At 39.2% G+C, this 16,568-nt stretch overlaps 2 protein-coding genes across 2 annotated transcripts; one reads left to right on the top strand and one right to left on the bottom strand.

Annotated features, from left to right (window-relative positions):
• Nucleotides 1-3,698: 3,698 nt before the first annotated feature.
• LOC129745585 (tRNA (cytosine(34)-C(5))-methyltransferase) lies at nucleotides 3,699-6,114 on the top strand. Its single transcript, XM_055738738.1, has 4 exons — nucleotides 3,699-3,897; nucleotides 3,957-5,424; nucleotides 5,500-5,994; nucleotides 6,057-6,114. The coding sequence occupies exons 1-4, from the start codon at nucleotides 3,826-3,828 to the stop codon at nucleotides 6,104-6,106; spliced, it is 2,085 nt and encodes a 694-aa protein (XP_055594713.1). The 5' UTR covers nucleotides 3,699-3,825; the 3' UTR covers nucleotides 6,107-6,114.
• A 133-nt stretch (nucleotides 6,115-6,247) lies between these two features.
• LOC129745584 (transcriptional regulator ATRX homolog) lies at nucleotides 6,248-13,343 on the bottom strand. Its single transcript, XM_055738737.1, has 15 exons — nucleotides 12,778-13,343; nucleotides 11,040-12,255; nucleotides 10,532-10,848; nucleotides 9,873-10,472; nucleotides 9,497-9,798; nucleotides 9,152-9,423; nucleotides 8,932-9,084; nucleotides 8,635-8,866; nucleotides 8,410-8,569; nucleotides 8,121-8,348; nucleotides 7,866-8,037; nucleotides 7,407-7,806; nucleotides 7,164-7,339; nucleotides 6,834-7,049; nucleotides 6,248-6,753 (listed from the first exon to the last, which is right to left on the bottom strand). The coding sequence occupies exons 2-15, from the start codon at nucleotides 12,189-12,191 to the stop codon at nucleotides 6,658-6,660; spliced, it is 4,476 nt and encodes a 1,491-aa protein (XP_055594712.1). The 5' UTR covers nucleotides 12,192-12,255; nucleotides 12,778-13,343; the 3' UTR covers nucleotides 6,248-6,657.
• Between the last annotated feature and the right edge of the window lie 3,225 nt (nucleotides 13,344-16,568).

Raw genomic sequence — 16,568 nt, 5'->3', positions numbered from 1 at the left:
TATAAAATGGTAGAATTTTGAATAAGATTAACAATTTCGGTTAAAACTTTTTTTTATTCATTCGAAAGTTATGAATTTGCCTGATTCGCACTACATTTAATAGTGTGCCCTTTCCATATGTATGACTCGAAAAGTATGTAAACAAGCGGCACACATGCGACATCTGCGATTTTGAAACAGACACACAAAACTCGACCGAACTGTCAAGTTGCCAGGGGGTTGGTTTTCACAGAACATGCATTTTAAAGCTTGAAATAATCACAATTCGACAACTATGGTCATAACAGGTCATAACAAAAATTTCACTTTGAAAACACAAAATCACTCAGAAAACTATCTGCGCTTCTTCAAGGCAAATTGCACGATACTCTCAGAGACAGGGTCCAGGGTCCAAACACTGCAGATTTCCTTCAAGTGGATCCAATTGTACCTTCCTTGTGCTTGCTTCAAGGTCCCTGCGGATTTTCCACAACTTCAAGGGCGATTCACCGGTCGTCCGCCGGAGGCAGCAGATAGAGGAGCTCGCAGTCATCTCAAACCGTTTATTAGAAGGTCTTTTTTTCCTTCGTTCTTCGAAAATAATTTTCACCGGCACAAACTTATCACTGACTGAATAGACAGCTGGATAGAAGATTGTTGTTATTTTTGTTGCATTCATCATTTTTTGTTTACATATTTTCGGAAATGTCACCTGGGTTGCCAGGTGCCCAGATTTGTCTGTAAAACCAAGACTTTTGACCCTCCTTCCAGATATTGGTCAGACACAGATTTTGCCCAGATTTTTGCTGAGAGTGCCCAGATTTTACAGATTTTCAAAATTGAGCGATGAAATCAATATTCATGTATCGGATATGATCCGTTAGTGCCAGATTAGACTGAAATCTCTCCTGTTTTCATTGGTATTTGACCAATCATTCAAAACATTTTCTTTAAAATAAGATCTACATGGTACGTGGTAGGAAATAGTGTTTGTTATATAGTTTTTAACTCGAAAATAACTCGAATACCACAGCACAACCTAGACCTCCCCCCACCCCTCCCCCCCCGGTCACACTCATCATCAAATATATTGTTAAGTACCAAATTTAAGATCTTCCTTATGCACAGACACGCACAGACTTTTTTTCAAAATTGCCCAGATTTTTTGTCCTCAACACCTGGCATCCCTGAATGTCACCCACAAAGCCCGTTAAAGGCATTCTCACCCAAGGAATATTTAAAGGAGGTAGTGCCGAGGCAGCCTTGCTTTAGTATTAGTACCGCCTGTGACGTCACTGTTGCCAATAATCTGTGAATTTATATGGAAATTTTTCCTTTTTTGCTAGCAATTAATAAAATTTTAAGATTTTTTCAACTTTGAAGGCACACAATTCTAGAAATATTATTGTTCTTCAAGACTGATACTAAAAAAGTTGAATGTAGTAGTTGTTTTGCTTTAATTCAGACGATTGAAGTTGCTTAGGTATCCTTACTCAAATTGACAAAACTTGATAATTAGTTCAAAATTTTGCTTATAAATGTTTAAATCAGTTAGGTTTGAATCGTTGATTAAATAAAATAACCAAAAATAGTATTTTTCGAATCCAACCACAATCTTTTATTGGAATTTAGTAAACCAAAGTTGCAATGGTTTTATTGGGGTTAATTGTTCTAAATTAGAAATTCATATGGTACATCATGTTAGATTCAAATCATGACGATGAAGTGCACTGCCATAAACTACCAATCAGACCTTTTAAAAGGGGAAAATTATTTTTTTTGCTTGTTTCACATAGAGCATGACTGTGCATTCAATAACAAATTCAAGAATAATACACACTGCAGTCTATTAAACACAAAGAAACCTCATAGCACAATCAACTAGTAACCTTACAACATAATCCGAATCAAATTAGATTTTAATTTAGTTCTTTAATGTGTTTAACTTTGAAATTTGAATTCTACCAGTATAAACGTTCGACAGCTTGGCAACAGTGACGTCACGAAAAAAATGCAATATGGCTCTCGGCACTACCTTCTTTCAATATTCCTTGATTCTCACCGGCCTTCTTAGCTTATATCAGGCTTGTATGACATTCGAGATGGCCTATTGGCATTTGTAAACATTATTTACAGCTGATTGGCACTGGAATGCTGTTATTCGTCTCTTCTGAGGCTTATAACAGTGCTTAATAGTTTACTGGGAAATTACATGAAACTGTTGTACAAGGTCAAGGATAGAATAATCTTAGAAAAAAAGTAATAATAATACAACACGTGTCCAGAAAATAGCATATGGTCGTTTTTGAAGTTGATTGTCCTAAACGCCAGAAATATGTCACCAATCCCTCTAGCGGCAAAAAACACTGTTTTAAATTTTTTTTTCTATAAATATATCTGATTTACATATATTGAGATATAGTTATGCTAACTTCTCAAATTCTTGAATAATTATTAGGGCTGTCCCAACGGTAGATGCAAAACACGGTTTTCGACCACGCTAAAACATTTCGGCTGGCACCGGTGGCGTATATTGCTGTTTTAGCACAGTTATCGATTTCAAAATTCCCAACAGTTATACGCCTTTGTTCCAAATTCATGCAAATTTGGAACAGGATTTCAAAATATACGACAGACCGATATAGTTCACGGTGTGAAAAATTTAGCCAACAATGATTTCTTTCACACATGTTTGGGTAACATTGGGTGTGATAATAGTTTCTTTTTGAGATATTATTTGAATGTTTTTTTCGCTTCAACCAGCCTATACGCAACATAAATTGAGAATAGATGTTAATAAAAACCATATCAAGTATAAATAATAGATGTCACATTATTCTCGATTTTATATAATTAGATAAAAAGCTTTTCATTTGGGCTCGACGAATTAGTGAATCAAATCAGCGTTCTAAAATTTGAAAAGTATAAACGAAAAGAAAATTTCAATACTTTTTCGATGAGGTAAATTAAATATTTAATTGTTTATGTTCATTGTTTGTTCTATAATTTTTGTTTTATTTGAGATATTGAGAGATTTTTAGTTTCGTATAGATTGCTCGGAGTTTTCGTCAATAGCAGCATATTTTTCTGTATCCATACATAAATTTACAAAGTGAAACAAGTTTTTGTCAAACAAAAATGTTGACAAATCAAAAGAAAATTTTCTTTGACTTTGGGTTAAACATTTCTCATTTCCTTTATCAATGTCAGCAATAACTTGAAAAAAAAATTGCTTTTTCATTTCATTTTAACAAAACTTTATTCCATTGATTCAAAGCAATTTGATTGAATTAATTGAAGAATTGTTTCAATTGACCTTTTTTTCCTCGTTGTGTAGTCATTTTTGCTTTTAAATTAATGTAATCCTGGTAGAATAGTTGAAATCATTGTTCTGTCAAAAAGAATATTCGTAGAAATAATTTTAAGACAATTAACCTTGAAACTCAAAACTTATGCAATTTTTCTAATTAAATGGGTTTTTTCTTCTCAATTATCGAGTGTCTGCAATGAAAGTGTTTCCGTTTTAAATTTGCTCCTACACCGGTGGGGAGTGGGTGTTTTAGCCGATTCTAAAATTTCAAATTGTGCTTAAACTGGTATACTTAAAACCAATATTTACGCCTGAACCGTTGCAGGTGCTCTTATTCTTTAATACAGTTAACGCTTAATCGAAGAAAATCATCTAACTTTCAATCAACTATTATTTTCAGTGTAGATAGAGGTATTTTTTTTTATTATTTTGCGTGCCTGTTTCTGTTTACCGATAGCGGTTCTCGAATAACGTGGTAGACTTTCGACGATTTTAAATTTTTGATAGATATAAACGTGTTTTAAAGCGTATTTAATATGGGAAAACGTAAAGGTATGCGCAACAAGCAGAACCCTTTCGCCAAAAGGAAACGCGAACAGAAGGAAAAGGTAAAAAAGCTTATTCTCTCCAGATTGAAGGTTATGAAACCGGTTAATTTTTGTTGCAGGGTCAATCGGAACCAGCTCGTCGGGATAAACCCTATGAAGATCTCGTTCGAGAAAATGAAAACTTTGAGACGTACTACAAGCGTCAAAATATTGTACCATCGGAAGAGTGGGATAGCTTTATGGAAAAACTGCGTGCTAATTTGCCCACGACTTTCCGTATTACCGGATCCAAGAATCAGGCCCAAGCCTTGTTAAAAATAATTAAGGAGAAATTTTTTGCTGAGTATTATCGAGCAGTGGCGGAGTTGAAAGAACATGGGGAAGAAATTAAAGAGCCGCTATGTCTGGGTTGGTATCCAAACGAATTCGCCTGGCAGCTGGATCTTTCACGTAAGGATATCCGAAGATCGGAACCGCTGTGGAAACTGCATAACTTTTTGATTGCCGAAACTAGTTCGGGGAACATCAGTCGCCAGGAAGCAGTTTCCATGATTCCGCCTTTGGTATTGGGAGTTGAGCCGCACCATAAGGTGTTGGATATGTGCGCTGCACCTGGGTCAAAAACGGCTCAACTGATCGAGGCGCTGCACTCGAATTCTGGCGAATGTCTTCCAACAGGATTTATTCTGGCTAATGATATCGACAACAAACGTTGCTATATGTTGGTTCATCAAGCCAAACGACTAAGTTCGGCTTGTTGTTTGGTCAGCAATTGTGATAGCTCGGCTTTCCCACAGCTGAAACTGAAAAACGAAGCCGGAGAGATGGAAGATTTGAAGTTCGATCGGGTTTTGTGCGATGTCCCTTGCTCAGGTGATGGAACAATGCGCAAGAATCCTGACATTTGGTCCAAATGGAATCTTTCTCACGCCAGTAATCTTCATGGGTTGCAATATCGCATAGCTAGAAGGGGGGCAGAACTTCTGGAAGTTGGCGGAAAGTTGGTTTACTCAACTTGTTCCCTAAATCCAATAGAAAACGAAGCAGTTTTGCATCGTCTGTTAGTCGAAGCTGGTGATTCATTGGAATTGGAAGACGCTTCTCATCTTTTACCAACGTTGAAGTTCAACAAAGGAATTTCGTATTGGGAGCCGGCCACGAAGGATATGACATTTTACAAAACATTTGAAGAAGTTCCAAACTCTCAGCGCACAGTTATCCGCAAACAGATGTTTCCACCAAATCCGGAAGATGCACCCAAGTACCATCTGGATCGTTGTATACGGGTGCTGCCCCATCAGCAGAACACGGGAGGCTTTTTCATCGCACTGCTGGTGAAGAAAGCCAAACTTCCTTGGGAATCGAGTAACGGTGCTTCTAAGGCCGTGGTGGTGGAATCAGAAACCAATGAAGCTGATAAGGAATCGTCTTCCGTGGTTGCCAACAAAAGTGGACCGGCTGAAAAGTCGAACCAATCGAAGAAAAAAGAACGCCAGCATCGTGGATTCAAGGAAGATCCATTTGTGTTCTTCGACGGGGAAGAAGAAATTTTCGCTTCCATCAAGGATTTCTACAAACTGAATGATGGTATGTGTACTGTTTTATCAAATATTTCCGTTTTGAGATTCTGATATGAAATTTAATTTTCTTGCCATGGTGCAGATTTCAAGGCGATCAACTTGCTTACTCGGTGTTTGGAAGGCAAAAAGAAAAACATCTACTTCTGTTCGGACATTCTACGAAGAGTGGTTATAAACAATGAACAATCCATCAAGTTCATTAATCTTGGAGTAAAAACATTCGTCCGATGCGACAACAGGAATCGGTCCTGTGACTTCCGGCTTGCCCAGGAAGGATTGCCTAGTATCAACGGTTTTATTGGGAAAATTCGGAGGGCAACTCTCGAGCGGGACGACTTGATAGCGCTTCTTTCGGCGAGTGATCCTACCAAACCGCCCGAAATAACTGGACTGAGTGAATCGGCACAGAAAAGCGTACAGGAGCTGGAAGCAGGCAGTTGCATATTGCACTTTAACGATGGTGAGCTGGAGCTAATGTTGGTGGGCTGGCGTGGTACGAAAAGTTTGAGAGCGTACGTCGATCAGCATGACTCGGTCCACATGTTGCGACTGTTGGGCGCTGACTGTTCTCGATACGGTGAGTTGATTGGTAAATTGATAGGTAATAGCAAAAATTATAAAAATATTTCTCGTTCACAGAAAAAAACAAATTTGAGGAGAAAAAAGAAGCCGAGAACGCTGCCAACTAATTGGTATTACGCTGCCAACTAATTGGTATTTCAGAAGAGTTCGTTAAAAAAGTGATTTTATATCGTTAATAAATGACTCTGATTATAACGCAATAACAGCGTTTGAAGGACGTTTCGAAGAATATACCGAAACCAGAGAGCTTACAGTCGGGAACAGCACATTTATTACCGGATAAATATGAATGTTCATAGAAGTGAGGACGTGCTTTCTAAATTTGATCAGAGGATGAGATCCGCTACATGTTTTTTTTGTTCTGTTGATGCTCTCTCAAGGTCTGCTGACATTTCCTATTGAGATTATTATTTGAATTTTTACGAAAAATACGAAATGTCGACCACGTTCTCCAATTTTCACGCTTTCCAAAGAGAGGGTAATGATACTCTAATTCCATATCATGATGAGTGGTGGGGGGGAAGGACTTACTTATGCATGGATAACATTTTTTTTTACTATTTTTTATAAATTATGCTTACTTGCTTGCAGGTTAAATACCATCTACTGCTACCGTATAGTTATTATGTTTGTGTTTGTTAGGGTTTAAAATTCCAGTCTAATCTAGCTCCACTATCTCCATTGGGTTGTTCATAAACCGTTTTTGTGCCTCGCTGATAATGGTACCCCGGTTTGTACCACTACTTCCAGGTTCCTGATTTTTATTAAGAGAAAAGAAGTATAGAAGAAACAAATAAATATTGAAGTTTAAGCATAAAATTCGGCACAACTCACATCCATCTGAGAGTATCGCTGTTGTTCTTGCTGTCGAAGCATTTGAATGTGGCTCATGTTGTACTGCACGGGTTGTGCCCCGGTTAGGTCCATCGTGTGGGTCACGTGAGGTTGCTGGTGCATTTGCGGTTGCATCATCATGCCGGTGTTGTAGCCTCCCATAAAGTTTTGAGGCCCTTCAAGGGTGTAATACAACTCAAGGAGATTTTTATACATCTAAAATGGTACGACGCGGAACAAAATTTAACAAAACAACTACATTTATAGTCTAATTACAAATTAATGTTTCATTTGATTGGATTGACGGAAATTTTTTTTAAAAAGGCATACCGATATGTCGCCATCTTTCATCTGCCGGCAAAGTTCCTGCATGAGAAACGGAATCAGCGCTCCGATGGATGCTTCATTGTAGTTTGGATAATCTTGGCGAGCCTTCATGTTTAACAGTTTCAACAAGACATCATTCCTAAATCCATAGATGGTACTGGACGTAACTGGTCCATTTCCTGTAAGATGAATTGAAAAAATGATTTGTTTGTATAATTTGCTTGATTTCGGAGCCAAATATCTTACCTCGCATTCCCATACCCATGCCCATGCCAACATTGTAGCCAGCGTAACCTGTATTGGTGTAAGTAACCGGCGGCCGATTCTTTTCCTGTTCGTACTCTTCCCAAGCCGACTTCCGCTCTTCTTCGTTCAGAGTTTCTTCTTCTTTGTTTTCTAGCAGCGAATCGTGCTCGTGATATTTGTAGATAAGTGGATCGAACTTTTTCAGCATTTCTGCAAACAGTCTATCCTTGGGCAAGTTGGGCGTTGGCCTGGCCTCTTCCGGAGCTATATTATCATATCGATAGAGCTCCTGCAGATCGTTTTCCTTGTAGTGACGATCGATTTGCTGCTCGTCGATGACACGCTTGGAAATGGCTTGTTTCGTAACTTGCCGTTCATAGATTTTCTCTTCCATTGTACCCTGAAACATTTTCACCGATAAATGTTTGTATGCAGAAAAATGAAGAAATAAAAAATTACCAAAGCTAAAAATCGATAGATGTAACATGGTTTGGTCTGGCCAAATCTGTACACTCGGAAAATACTTTGAATATCATGCGAGGGATTCCAGGATACATCGAAAATGACCACTCGATTAGCTGCAACTAAATTTATACCTAGGCCTCCCGCTCTGGTTGAAATCAGGAACAACCTTTAATTGATTAAGAATAAATAGTTATTATAGATCGCTTTAGGGAAATTCAAATAAGTATTTCCACCACCACATTGACTCACCGCGCTCTTGGGTTGTCCACGTCGTTAAATACTTTACAGGCAGAGTTACGATTTTCAATCGCAGTCGATCCGTCCAGTCGGAAGTAGTCCAATCCAAGGGTCCAGGAACCCTGATACTTATCCAGCTCGGCGTCACGATCTTCTTCGTCCTTCTGAGTGTTTTCGTCGACCAGTGCCAAGAAGTGCTCGATCACGTCGAGCGAATATAAAGATTGCGAAAAGACGAGCCTGTACAGGAGATAATTTTTTTATGACACATATCTTAGAAAATGTTTATTTCAGAACTTACAATTTGTCTCCAATAGTTTCACACTCACGAAGAATTTCGAACAACACCTGCAGCTTGCCAGAATGCTCCAGGTTGTCCAATTCTTCCTCAGGACACATTGACATCCACCATTCGGTTGGATTTTCGTTCTTCTGCTCCACTACTTCCGGCAGATCGTCTTCTGTAATAATATTTTTTCAACATAAAAAAACTTAAAAAAAAAAACCATAAAACCATCCTTCTTACCGACGGCATTAGGATTGTTTCGCGTTCTGCGATTCCCAACAGCATTAGCTCGACTACTGGATCCTTTCTTTTTCTTTTTGCTCTTCTTTTTGCTGTCAATACTTGCCCCACTGCTACTATCACTGTGCTCGCTCGATTCCGATTCCGATGGCGTTGTTTCGGCTTCGCTGTCCTCATCGTCCAGGAAATCTTTGATCGAACCCTCCGATTCGTCTTCTGATTCCATCTCACGCTGTAAAATTTTTTGAAGATTTTTAGAAAATAATTTAAGGAGTCTTATTAGCTAGCTTCACTCACCTTCTTTTGTTGCATGTATTCGTACCGATCACTGTTATACCGCAGAACTCGCGGATGTGTCCAGATTCGTTGAAGATTTTGAAAATCAGAAAATAGTACGGATGAACGTTTGGAATCATCGGCTTGTCGCCTTGCTTGTGTTTCCATATAGTACTGCGGAATATATATATATAAAAAAATAGAATAATTGCAATTTCAATCTTTGTTTCAAAAATCTTACCTTGTAAAGAGTGCACTGTAGATCCGTCAGTTTGATTGAAACAACAAACTCTAGCTTGGGCGGCAGGAACGGTGCCAGCACCGCATAATCTCGCCGCTGTACACAGCCATCTAACATTTTGTGCAGCACGTGGGCCCGCTTTCGCATCAACTGAATATCATAGGGAGTGGAATCGGTGTACTGCCCATTAGTGATCGGATTCACGAATCGGTTCATATATTCATTGTAGGTTCCGAGTAGCTTCGGCTTCACAAATTGTACCATACAAAAATCTGAAGAAAATAGAACAAATTATATCATTTGAAACACTTTTGAAGGCTTCCTTTTGGCCTTATCGAAACTTACATTCTTTCATATTATTCTGGATGGGCGTTCCCGTGAGAACGATTCGTCTTAAGGTTTTTATCTGGTTGACCGCCTTGGAGAGAGAAGTTTTTTCATTTTTCAGCAGATGACCTTCATCGCAGACAATCAAATCGGGACCAGGATCGATAAGTGATGTTCGGAGTGACTCGCGGACTTTCTTCTTGATTCGACCAGTCGTTTGGTTAGAGAGATTACGGAACATATCGTAGCCGAGAATCATGACGCCTCCCTCGTTGTGCCACTCCATTAACTGGTTAGCACGAATTACGTTATTCTTGTATCTACGGTAATCGATCAAAAATATGTGAAACTCTCGCACTTTCCAACGTAAACAAAAAAAAAACCTAAAACTTACTTTGAGATTTCGTAAACTTCTACCTCGGTTCCCTTCTTGACATGCTTCATCCAGATTCGAAACTCGTTTACCCAGTTGAGGACTGTAGACAGGGGGCACACGACCAACACTCGCTCCACTCCAGTATCCTCTGAGTTAGCCAGCAGTGTGTGCGTCAGCGTTACCACTTGCAGTGTCTTACCCAAACCCATACAATGTGCCAATATACACCCGGAACCCTTGCTATTTTTGGCCCGTTCCAAACTTTCGAAGCACGCGTCAAACATGAACTTAATTCCATTTGCCTGATGGGGCTTAAGCTTTTTCACCAGTTTGTTGTCCACTTCAAGCAAGGGTTCTTTAGACTCCTCGTCAAAGTCCAGCACTAGTTGGGTAAGCTCTTTAAGTTCTTCCGGTTTCTCGTCGTATACCTGGTTGTAGAGCTTTTGTCGCTCGATAATACGTTGTTTCCGTTCTCTTTCCTCCTGTTCAGCCTCTTTTGTGCTTCGTTCCAGTTTTGACTTTTTCAAAACTTTGCGAATATTTTTGCGACCCTTAGTAGGAGAGTCGTCCTCGTCGTCCTCGCTTCCAGACTCCTCTTTATCTTTTTTACCCTTTTTCCTAAAAAAAAAAAATCGAATTTTTATTGTTTTAATTATAATGTTTTTTTAATCACTCACTTTTTGCCCTTGCTTTCACCGTCTTCGTCGGAAGAATCGGAAACTTTCTTGATGCGGGAACGTTTTTTCTTGGGTTTCTCCTCCTCTTCCTCGAACTCATCCGAATCGGTACTGGTAGATTTTTTCTTTTGCTGGTCATCCATCTCGGAGCCTCCATCATCATCATCGTCCGAAGAGGCCAGTTTGGTTTTACGAGTTGGTCGACCGCGACCGCGTTTAGGTGCACTTTTGCTCTTCGACTCGACTTCGAAATCTTCATCGCTGTCACTTACCTGACGCTTCGCTGGAGGACGACCTGGCCGTTTTGGCATGGTTTTCTGTTAAAAAAAATGTTAAGAAAAGCCATGCAACACATGGTTGTACTCGTTTGTTAAAGGAGATGTGCCTTTCGAACCATCTGTTTAAGAACAATGTTAACCCTTCGAACGAGGACACAATTCTTAAACAGATGAAACGAAACTATTATAACAAAGAAACAATAATCAATCGCAGAAACAGGCAGCTTTACATTTTTGGGAATGTTGTCTGTTTTGGAAGCAATCTTTGCAATCGGTTCATCCGAATCACTTGCGCTCAATTCAACCACTTGACTTTTACGCATTTTACTTTCCCCTGCCCTAGACTTGCTTGCTTGTTCTGTTTTCCGATCGCGATATCGAATTTCTTGACCAAAGTAATTGGAATTGGAATTGAATTCCTGCACAGTCCGATTGGACGAATCTAAGATAGCATTCAATTTATGTTCCTCTAGGAGGGGTTTGAAATTATTTGGTAATTTGGCCAGCTGACAAACAACTGTTTTACATCCATCCGGCACTTTTGGAATCGCAGGCCTAGCTTTGGAACTTGATTTATTTTTCGAGATGGGTTTTTCGATAACCTCAACCTCGTCATCATCTTCTTGTACTGGCTTAGCTTTCGATTTATTAGAATGCCTAGCTGGTTTTCGTTTGATAGGAACGTCACTTTCACTGTCACTGGAGATAGTCCTGACTGGTGAGTCTGTTTTGACCGATTTAGCTTTCTTAGCCAATGGTGGCTCGTCTTCATCGCTGTCGCTGATTTCGATGATACTGGCGTTGGCTCGTTTGGCGCTTCTCTCTGGCAGACGAGGTGACGAGTTTACATCTGGAAGTAAACTCGGTCTCATGAGTTTTTCAATCGAAACCAATCGAAGCATTTTTGGAAACTCCTGCTTGACTTCTGCAGCATCTTCTGCTTGCTCTTCAGATTTGCTGCTGTTTTCGTCAGCATCAGGTTTATCCTTTTGATGGGTTCCATTTTCAACAGCCTTTTCATCTGAAGAAGAAACAACTTGATTCTCCTCATCATTATCTAAGCCATTTTTCTCGGTGTCCTTTTCAGGATTTTCAGCATCGTGACTTTCATCACTGTTCACCGGTTTCTCGGTTTTATCAGAAGGTGAAGGGCTTGATCTATCCTTCTCATTTCCTTCGCCGGATGTGGAAGCCTCCGATTCTCCCGAAACTCTCTTAGCTTCTATCTGTTTGCTAATAGTGGAATCTTCCGCTTCACTATTATCTTTGTTGTTGGCTTTTTCCTGAGGTTTGGATTTTGAAGAGTCGCTGTCATTTTTAGTATCTTCTCCATCCGAGGATGAAGATATTTTAGCAACTCGAGCTGTTCTTTTGGTGCGCATTTTTCTGATAGCTTTCAGAACATATTAATCAAATGAACAAACGAAGGCACAGCGCTTCAGATTTCTGCAAAATAACAAAAAATGGAAAATAATTAGTTCTCTGGAAATAAATTCTTAAATTAACAGATGCGGTTCAGTCATTTCATTCAAGGCCCTCAGAACAAAATGGTTACAACTAGACGGATGTTTAATCGAGGTAGTCGGACTTCCATAAACTTTTTGGTAGAAAAGTATTAAAATTAAATTAAAGAAAAGATAAAAGGAATTTAACTCAATTGTTTTTTAACGGAGTGAATTGAAGACTCAAAACTTAAGTTTGATAATTTTCTGACACATTTATCTCTATCTGAACAGTTTCAAAGCATGTTAAACTTCTAAAAAAATGAATTTACATTCAAAAAGTTAAAATTTTATAAAGCCACATATGTACATTAAATTAAAAAAATCCGTCTGTTTAAACATGTAGGTTTTTTTTTACTTCTATTTAGTAGGTACCGAAAAGTTTTCAATTGCTCTTTAACTATGTTTTGAAACATCTAAATAAAACTTTCATTCTACTATGCCACACAATATTTGGGGAACTTACCTTCCGAACTAGAAGGTTCGCTTTCCTCCAGATAAAGCCCTGCGCAAATGGCAGTCGAATGCTGTTCCTAGTTACACAGCTGATCGAGAGGAGGACACTTCCCTTTCGGAACGGGAACAAAACAGAATAATAGATCTAGTAGTCTTTATGGACCATCAGCTTTACTGATGGGATGGCTTGAAAATTTAGCCACTTCAAGAGAAAAAAAATCACTCCTACACCGTTAATGAAGCACAGTTATAGATGCAGCAATACACACAACAGCGGGTCGAATTTCTTCGCGATGGATGGGATCGCTAAATTTTCGCTTTCCTTCAGCTTGCACGGCTGGAGCCACAAACTTTTTTCGCTTTTCACGAATATGGATGCTGAAGAATTTGACGGCACAGAATTTTCCCTCGTTGCCACTGGTTCCGTTGGAATCGGGTCGCGTTCAGGACGTTCCAAAGACGGGTACCGTTGTAATGGCGGAGGTTTGGTTTTTTCCGCAGGCCTTTGTAGCTAGAGATATTTATTTCAATTTCAATCGGATGCAGCAAGAAGCAAGTCTGGCGAGAGTTTTTCTAAATATGATTTGACAGCTTGAAAAAAGCGGCGTTCAATACGGGCAAGTGCATGCAGATATTTTATTTTTGAGAAAGTTTTACATTTTGATATGCCAAGAGCTTACATTCTTCAAGCAAGCGTAAAATCACTGTTTTAACAAACATTTTGTGAATAAAAATATTTTTTGAAAAAGTTTATAACTTTTCAAGTACAAGAATCCGTTAATATCTTGGTTTTTTATTCCAAAAATCATAAAGTAATGTTAACAATTTTTGAGCCATCTTGCGCACTGGCAGCACGCTCTATGGGGACTCGGCGATTTTACCAACGAAATTGGTGCAGCGGTACCACGAGCGGTACATTCGGTAATTTCCCGATAGGAAATTTGACAGATGAAAAATTTCGCCGTTCACATATTTAGTTGGGTGCCGATTTAGTCTGGCTACGAATCACCCTACTAAATCAATGACCCTATTTAGTATGCCGATTAATCGGGCTACGCTTGAATATGAAATAGGTGCCATACTAAATCGGCTGATGAGTAGGCTCACACAATTACGTATGATTTAGTAGCACAATAAGTTGATCTACGTTATCAGGGAGGATTGGTCAATTTAGTAGGTTTTCGTAGGACTCTATTTAGTTGGCATACTTTAAGCCTATTTAGTATGGAATGGTCATAACTGAATTAGTATTTGACATCTGTGTGTGATGGAGTTTATCGATGGGAAAGCTTTGCCCACGTCAGCACGGAAGGTCTCGTCGGTCATCAGTGGTTCGTTGGAGACGCTAGCGCATTTCTATCGGTTCCATCATGATGACGTTCTACCTGACCAAGTTCCCGGACGTTTGCCGGATATGCCTGAAGCCGTAATAGAAAGTGTTCCTGACTCCGATGGAGGTATCGTTTATGAATTCCGCCGCCCTCACCGTGGGCCAGTTTCTAGATGCAGTGCTTGGTAGGCAAGCTTCTTCGCAGGACATATCGTTTCCAGATCGGCTAAGTTAAAAGATTTCGGCATTCTCATAAGAAAAATCTCCACTGGACTTGCTCTAGTCAAGTCCATACTGCTATTAAATATGGCTTCGCAGGTTTACTTTACTAAATTATGTGACTAATAAACCTTTTTGGTCGGGTGGTTCTATTTTGCGGTAAATCAATCTGACTATTTAATACGATTGGTGTTAAACTTACTATAATAAAACACTACAATTGAGGTTTATAATGCTTCTCTTTAATTAACGATCATTACTTCTCTCGATACAGAATACAACTGAAGATACTACTCTACAAGGGGTGCATAAATATTGCAACATCCTCTCTGTTCTTTAAAAAAAAGTTATCGCTCAAAACTCAAATCAAAATCTTTAAATCTTTCTGGAATACGAACTTCTCGTCTTGGTCGGCTGTTTGCTTTCGGTGTAATCGGCCGAACCCCCTGCTCATTTGACTCCGACGACGCCGGTGTTGTTGTTTTTCGTTGCACTCGCGAGTCAATTTTGGTTGTTGTGGTGACATTGTGGTTTGTGGATTCTCGACAGATTTTTCTGCATTTTGACGCTATTAAAAATTATCTGTTCAGTTGAAGCGTGGTTTCGAAGTATTCCGAAAATTGAACAGGTTGTTTCGTTTCATAGTAAATAGTAAAAAACTCGTTGTGAGTGTTGCATAGTGATGAGTGTTGGAGCTGGTGCCCCAATGGGGGCACCGATGGATGCAGATTTTAATAAAGCGGGAAGCTCGACGCACAATGCAGAACAAAATATCGGTCGTCCATTGAAATCTGGAGAACAAAATGGCGGAAGAAAACCGTTTGAAAAGTGCTTTTACAAGCAAAGCGATACTGGTCCATACAAAGTAATCGTTGAAAAAAAAGCTGAAAAAGAGAAGGAAGTGGTTAACGAAACAAAAGATGTGGAGAAACAATCAAAGGAAGTGGAAAAGCAAACGGGAATAAATAAAATCGCAGTTGGAATGCTTTTGAAGCAAAATGGTTTCGCAAAGGAAGTGATGGATATTAGGAAGATTGGCCGATCGAAGGTGTTGGTTTATTTTTCTGAATGGAAAGAAGCGAATAAGTTAATAAATTGTCGTAACCTGGCGTTGAAGAATTTCTTAGCTTATATACCGAAGGGCTTCATAACAGTAAAGGGTGTTATAAGTGGTATCCCTGAGGATATAGATGAAAATGAATTGAGAGGTGAAATCGAAACAGATAAGGAAATCGTGGAGATGTTCCGCATGTTCCGGAAGATAAACGAAAAAAAGGTCAAGACCCGCAAGGTAGGTGTAATATTCCGTAGTAATAAGCTCCCAGAGTATGTCAGAATATATTCCGTAAACACGAAAGTAGAGGCATACGTCAACCGAGCCGTAATGTGTTTCGCTTGCTTACGCTACGGACACATCGCGGGAAATTGTAAGGGAAGGAAAAGATGTAATAATTGTGGCGAGGCAGAAGGAGAGAACCATAATATTGAGAACTGCGGTAACCCAACGAAATGTGTTCATTGTAAAGAAACACATAAATCATCCGACCCAAAATGCCCAGAACGTTCAAAACAGGAAACAATAAAGAAATTGATGGCAGTCCAGAACCTAACTTATCAAGAGGCCCGCGACGAGTTTAGAGTAGAAACAAGGAACGGATACGATTTACTATCGAACATTAGAGAATTCCCAAGTATCTATCAAAGTTTTGCCAATGTAGCTGCTAAAAATGTGAAGACAATCCCAAAACCAAAAATGCAACCAAGAAAACTGATGGCATCAACAAATGGAAACCTGGAAGACAGTCAGAAAATGGTAAGTCAAAGAACAAATTTTCATCTAAATAATGTGGAGGAAGAGGATTTCTCTCAGACTCAACCAAAAAAAAGGAAGACCATTACGGCACAGGAGAATAACGATGGAGACGACCAACAACAAATTTCAGTGCAAAAACATTTAGAGCTACGTAAACGATGGGACGATAGAATGCAGGTACTAGCGAGTCAGAAGGAAAATTACAAGTCAGTAATAAGTAAGTGTTTTGCTGTTCTTTCGAATGCACTATCATCAAATATAGAGGACGGACACCTGGTGGTGAGCGAAGTTCTAAAGGAAATGAGTAAGGTACTAGGGCACTGTGACCAAGAGGTCGTACATCAACCTACAAATCAAAATGGCATTTAAACTAATACAACACAATATTCAGAGCCTTCCTAAAAATAAACTCGAACTAACACATGAACTTAATATTAAT

The sequence above is a fragment of the Uranotaenia lowii genome, chromosome 2 (genome assembly GCF_029784155.1).
Source record: "Uranotaenia lowii strain MFRU-FL chromosome 2, ASM2978415v1, whole genome shotgun sequence".
Taxonomy (NCBI): domain Eukaryota; kingdom Metazoa; phylum Arthropoda; class Insecta; order Diptera; family Culicidae; genus Uranotaenia; species Uranotaenia lowii.
Note: the sequence above shows the minus strand (reverse complement) of the source record. Positions and strands in the feature narration are given on the sequence as shown.

Coding starts and splice junctions, on each gene's coding strand:
- LOC129745584 (XM_055738737.1), bottom strand. CDS start 12,191: ATGCGCACCAAAAGAACAGCTCGAGTTGCTAAAATATCTTCATCCTCG. Junction 8,867..8,931: donor AATACATGCAACAAAAGAAG/GTGAGTGAAGCT, acceptor AAAATTTTACAG/CGTGAGATGGAATCAGAAGA. Junction 7,340..7,406: donor CATGGGTATGGGAATGCGAG/GTAAGATATTTG, acceptor TTCATCTTACAG/GAAATGGACCAGTTACGTCC.
- LOC129745585 (XM_055738738.1), top strand. CDS start 3,826: ATGGGAAAACGTAAAGGTATGCGCAACAAGCAGAACCCTTTCGCCAAA. Junction 5,425..5,499: donor TTTCTACAAACTGAATGATG/GTATGTGTACTG, acceptor GCCATGGTGCAG/ATTTCAAGGCGATCAACTTG. Junction 5,995..6,056: donor CGCTGACTGTTCTCGATACG/GTGAGTTGATTG, acceptor TCTCGTTCACAG/AAAAAAACAAATTTGAGGAG.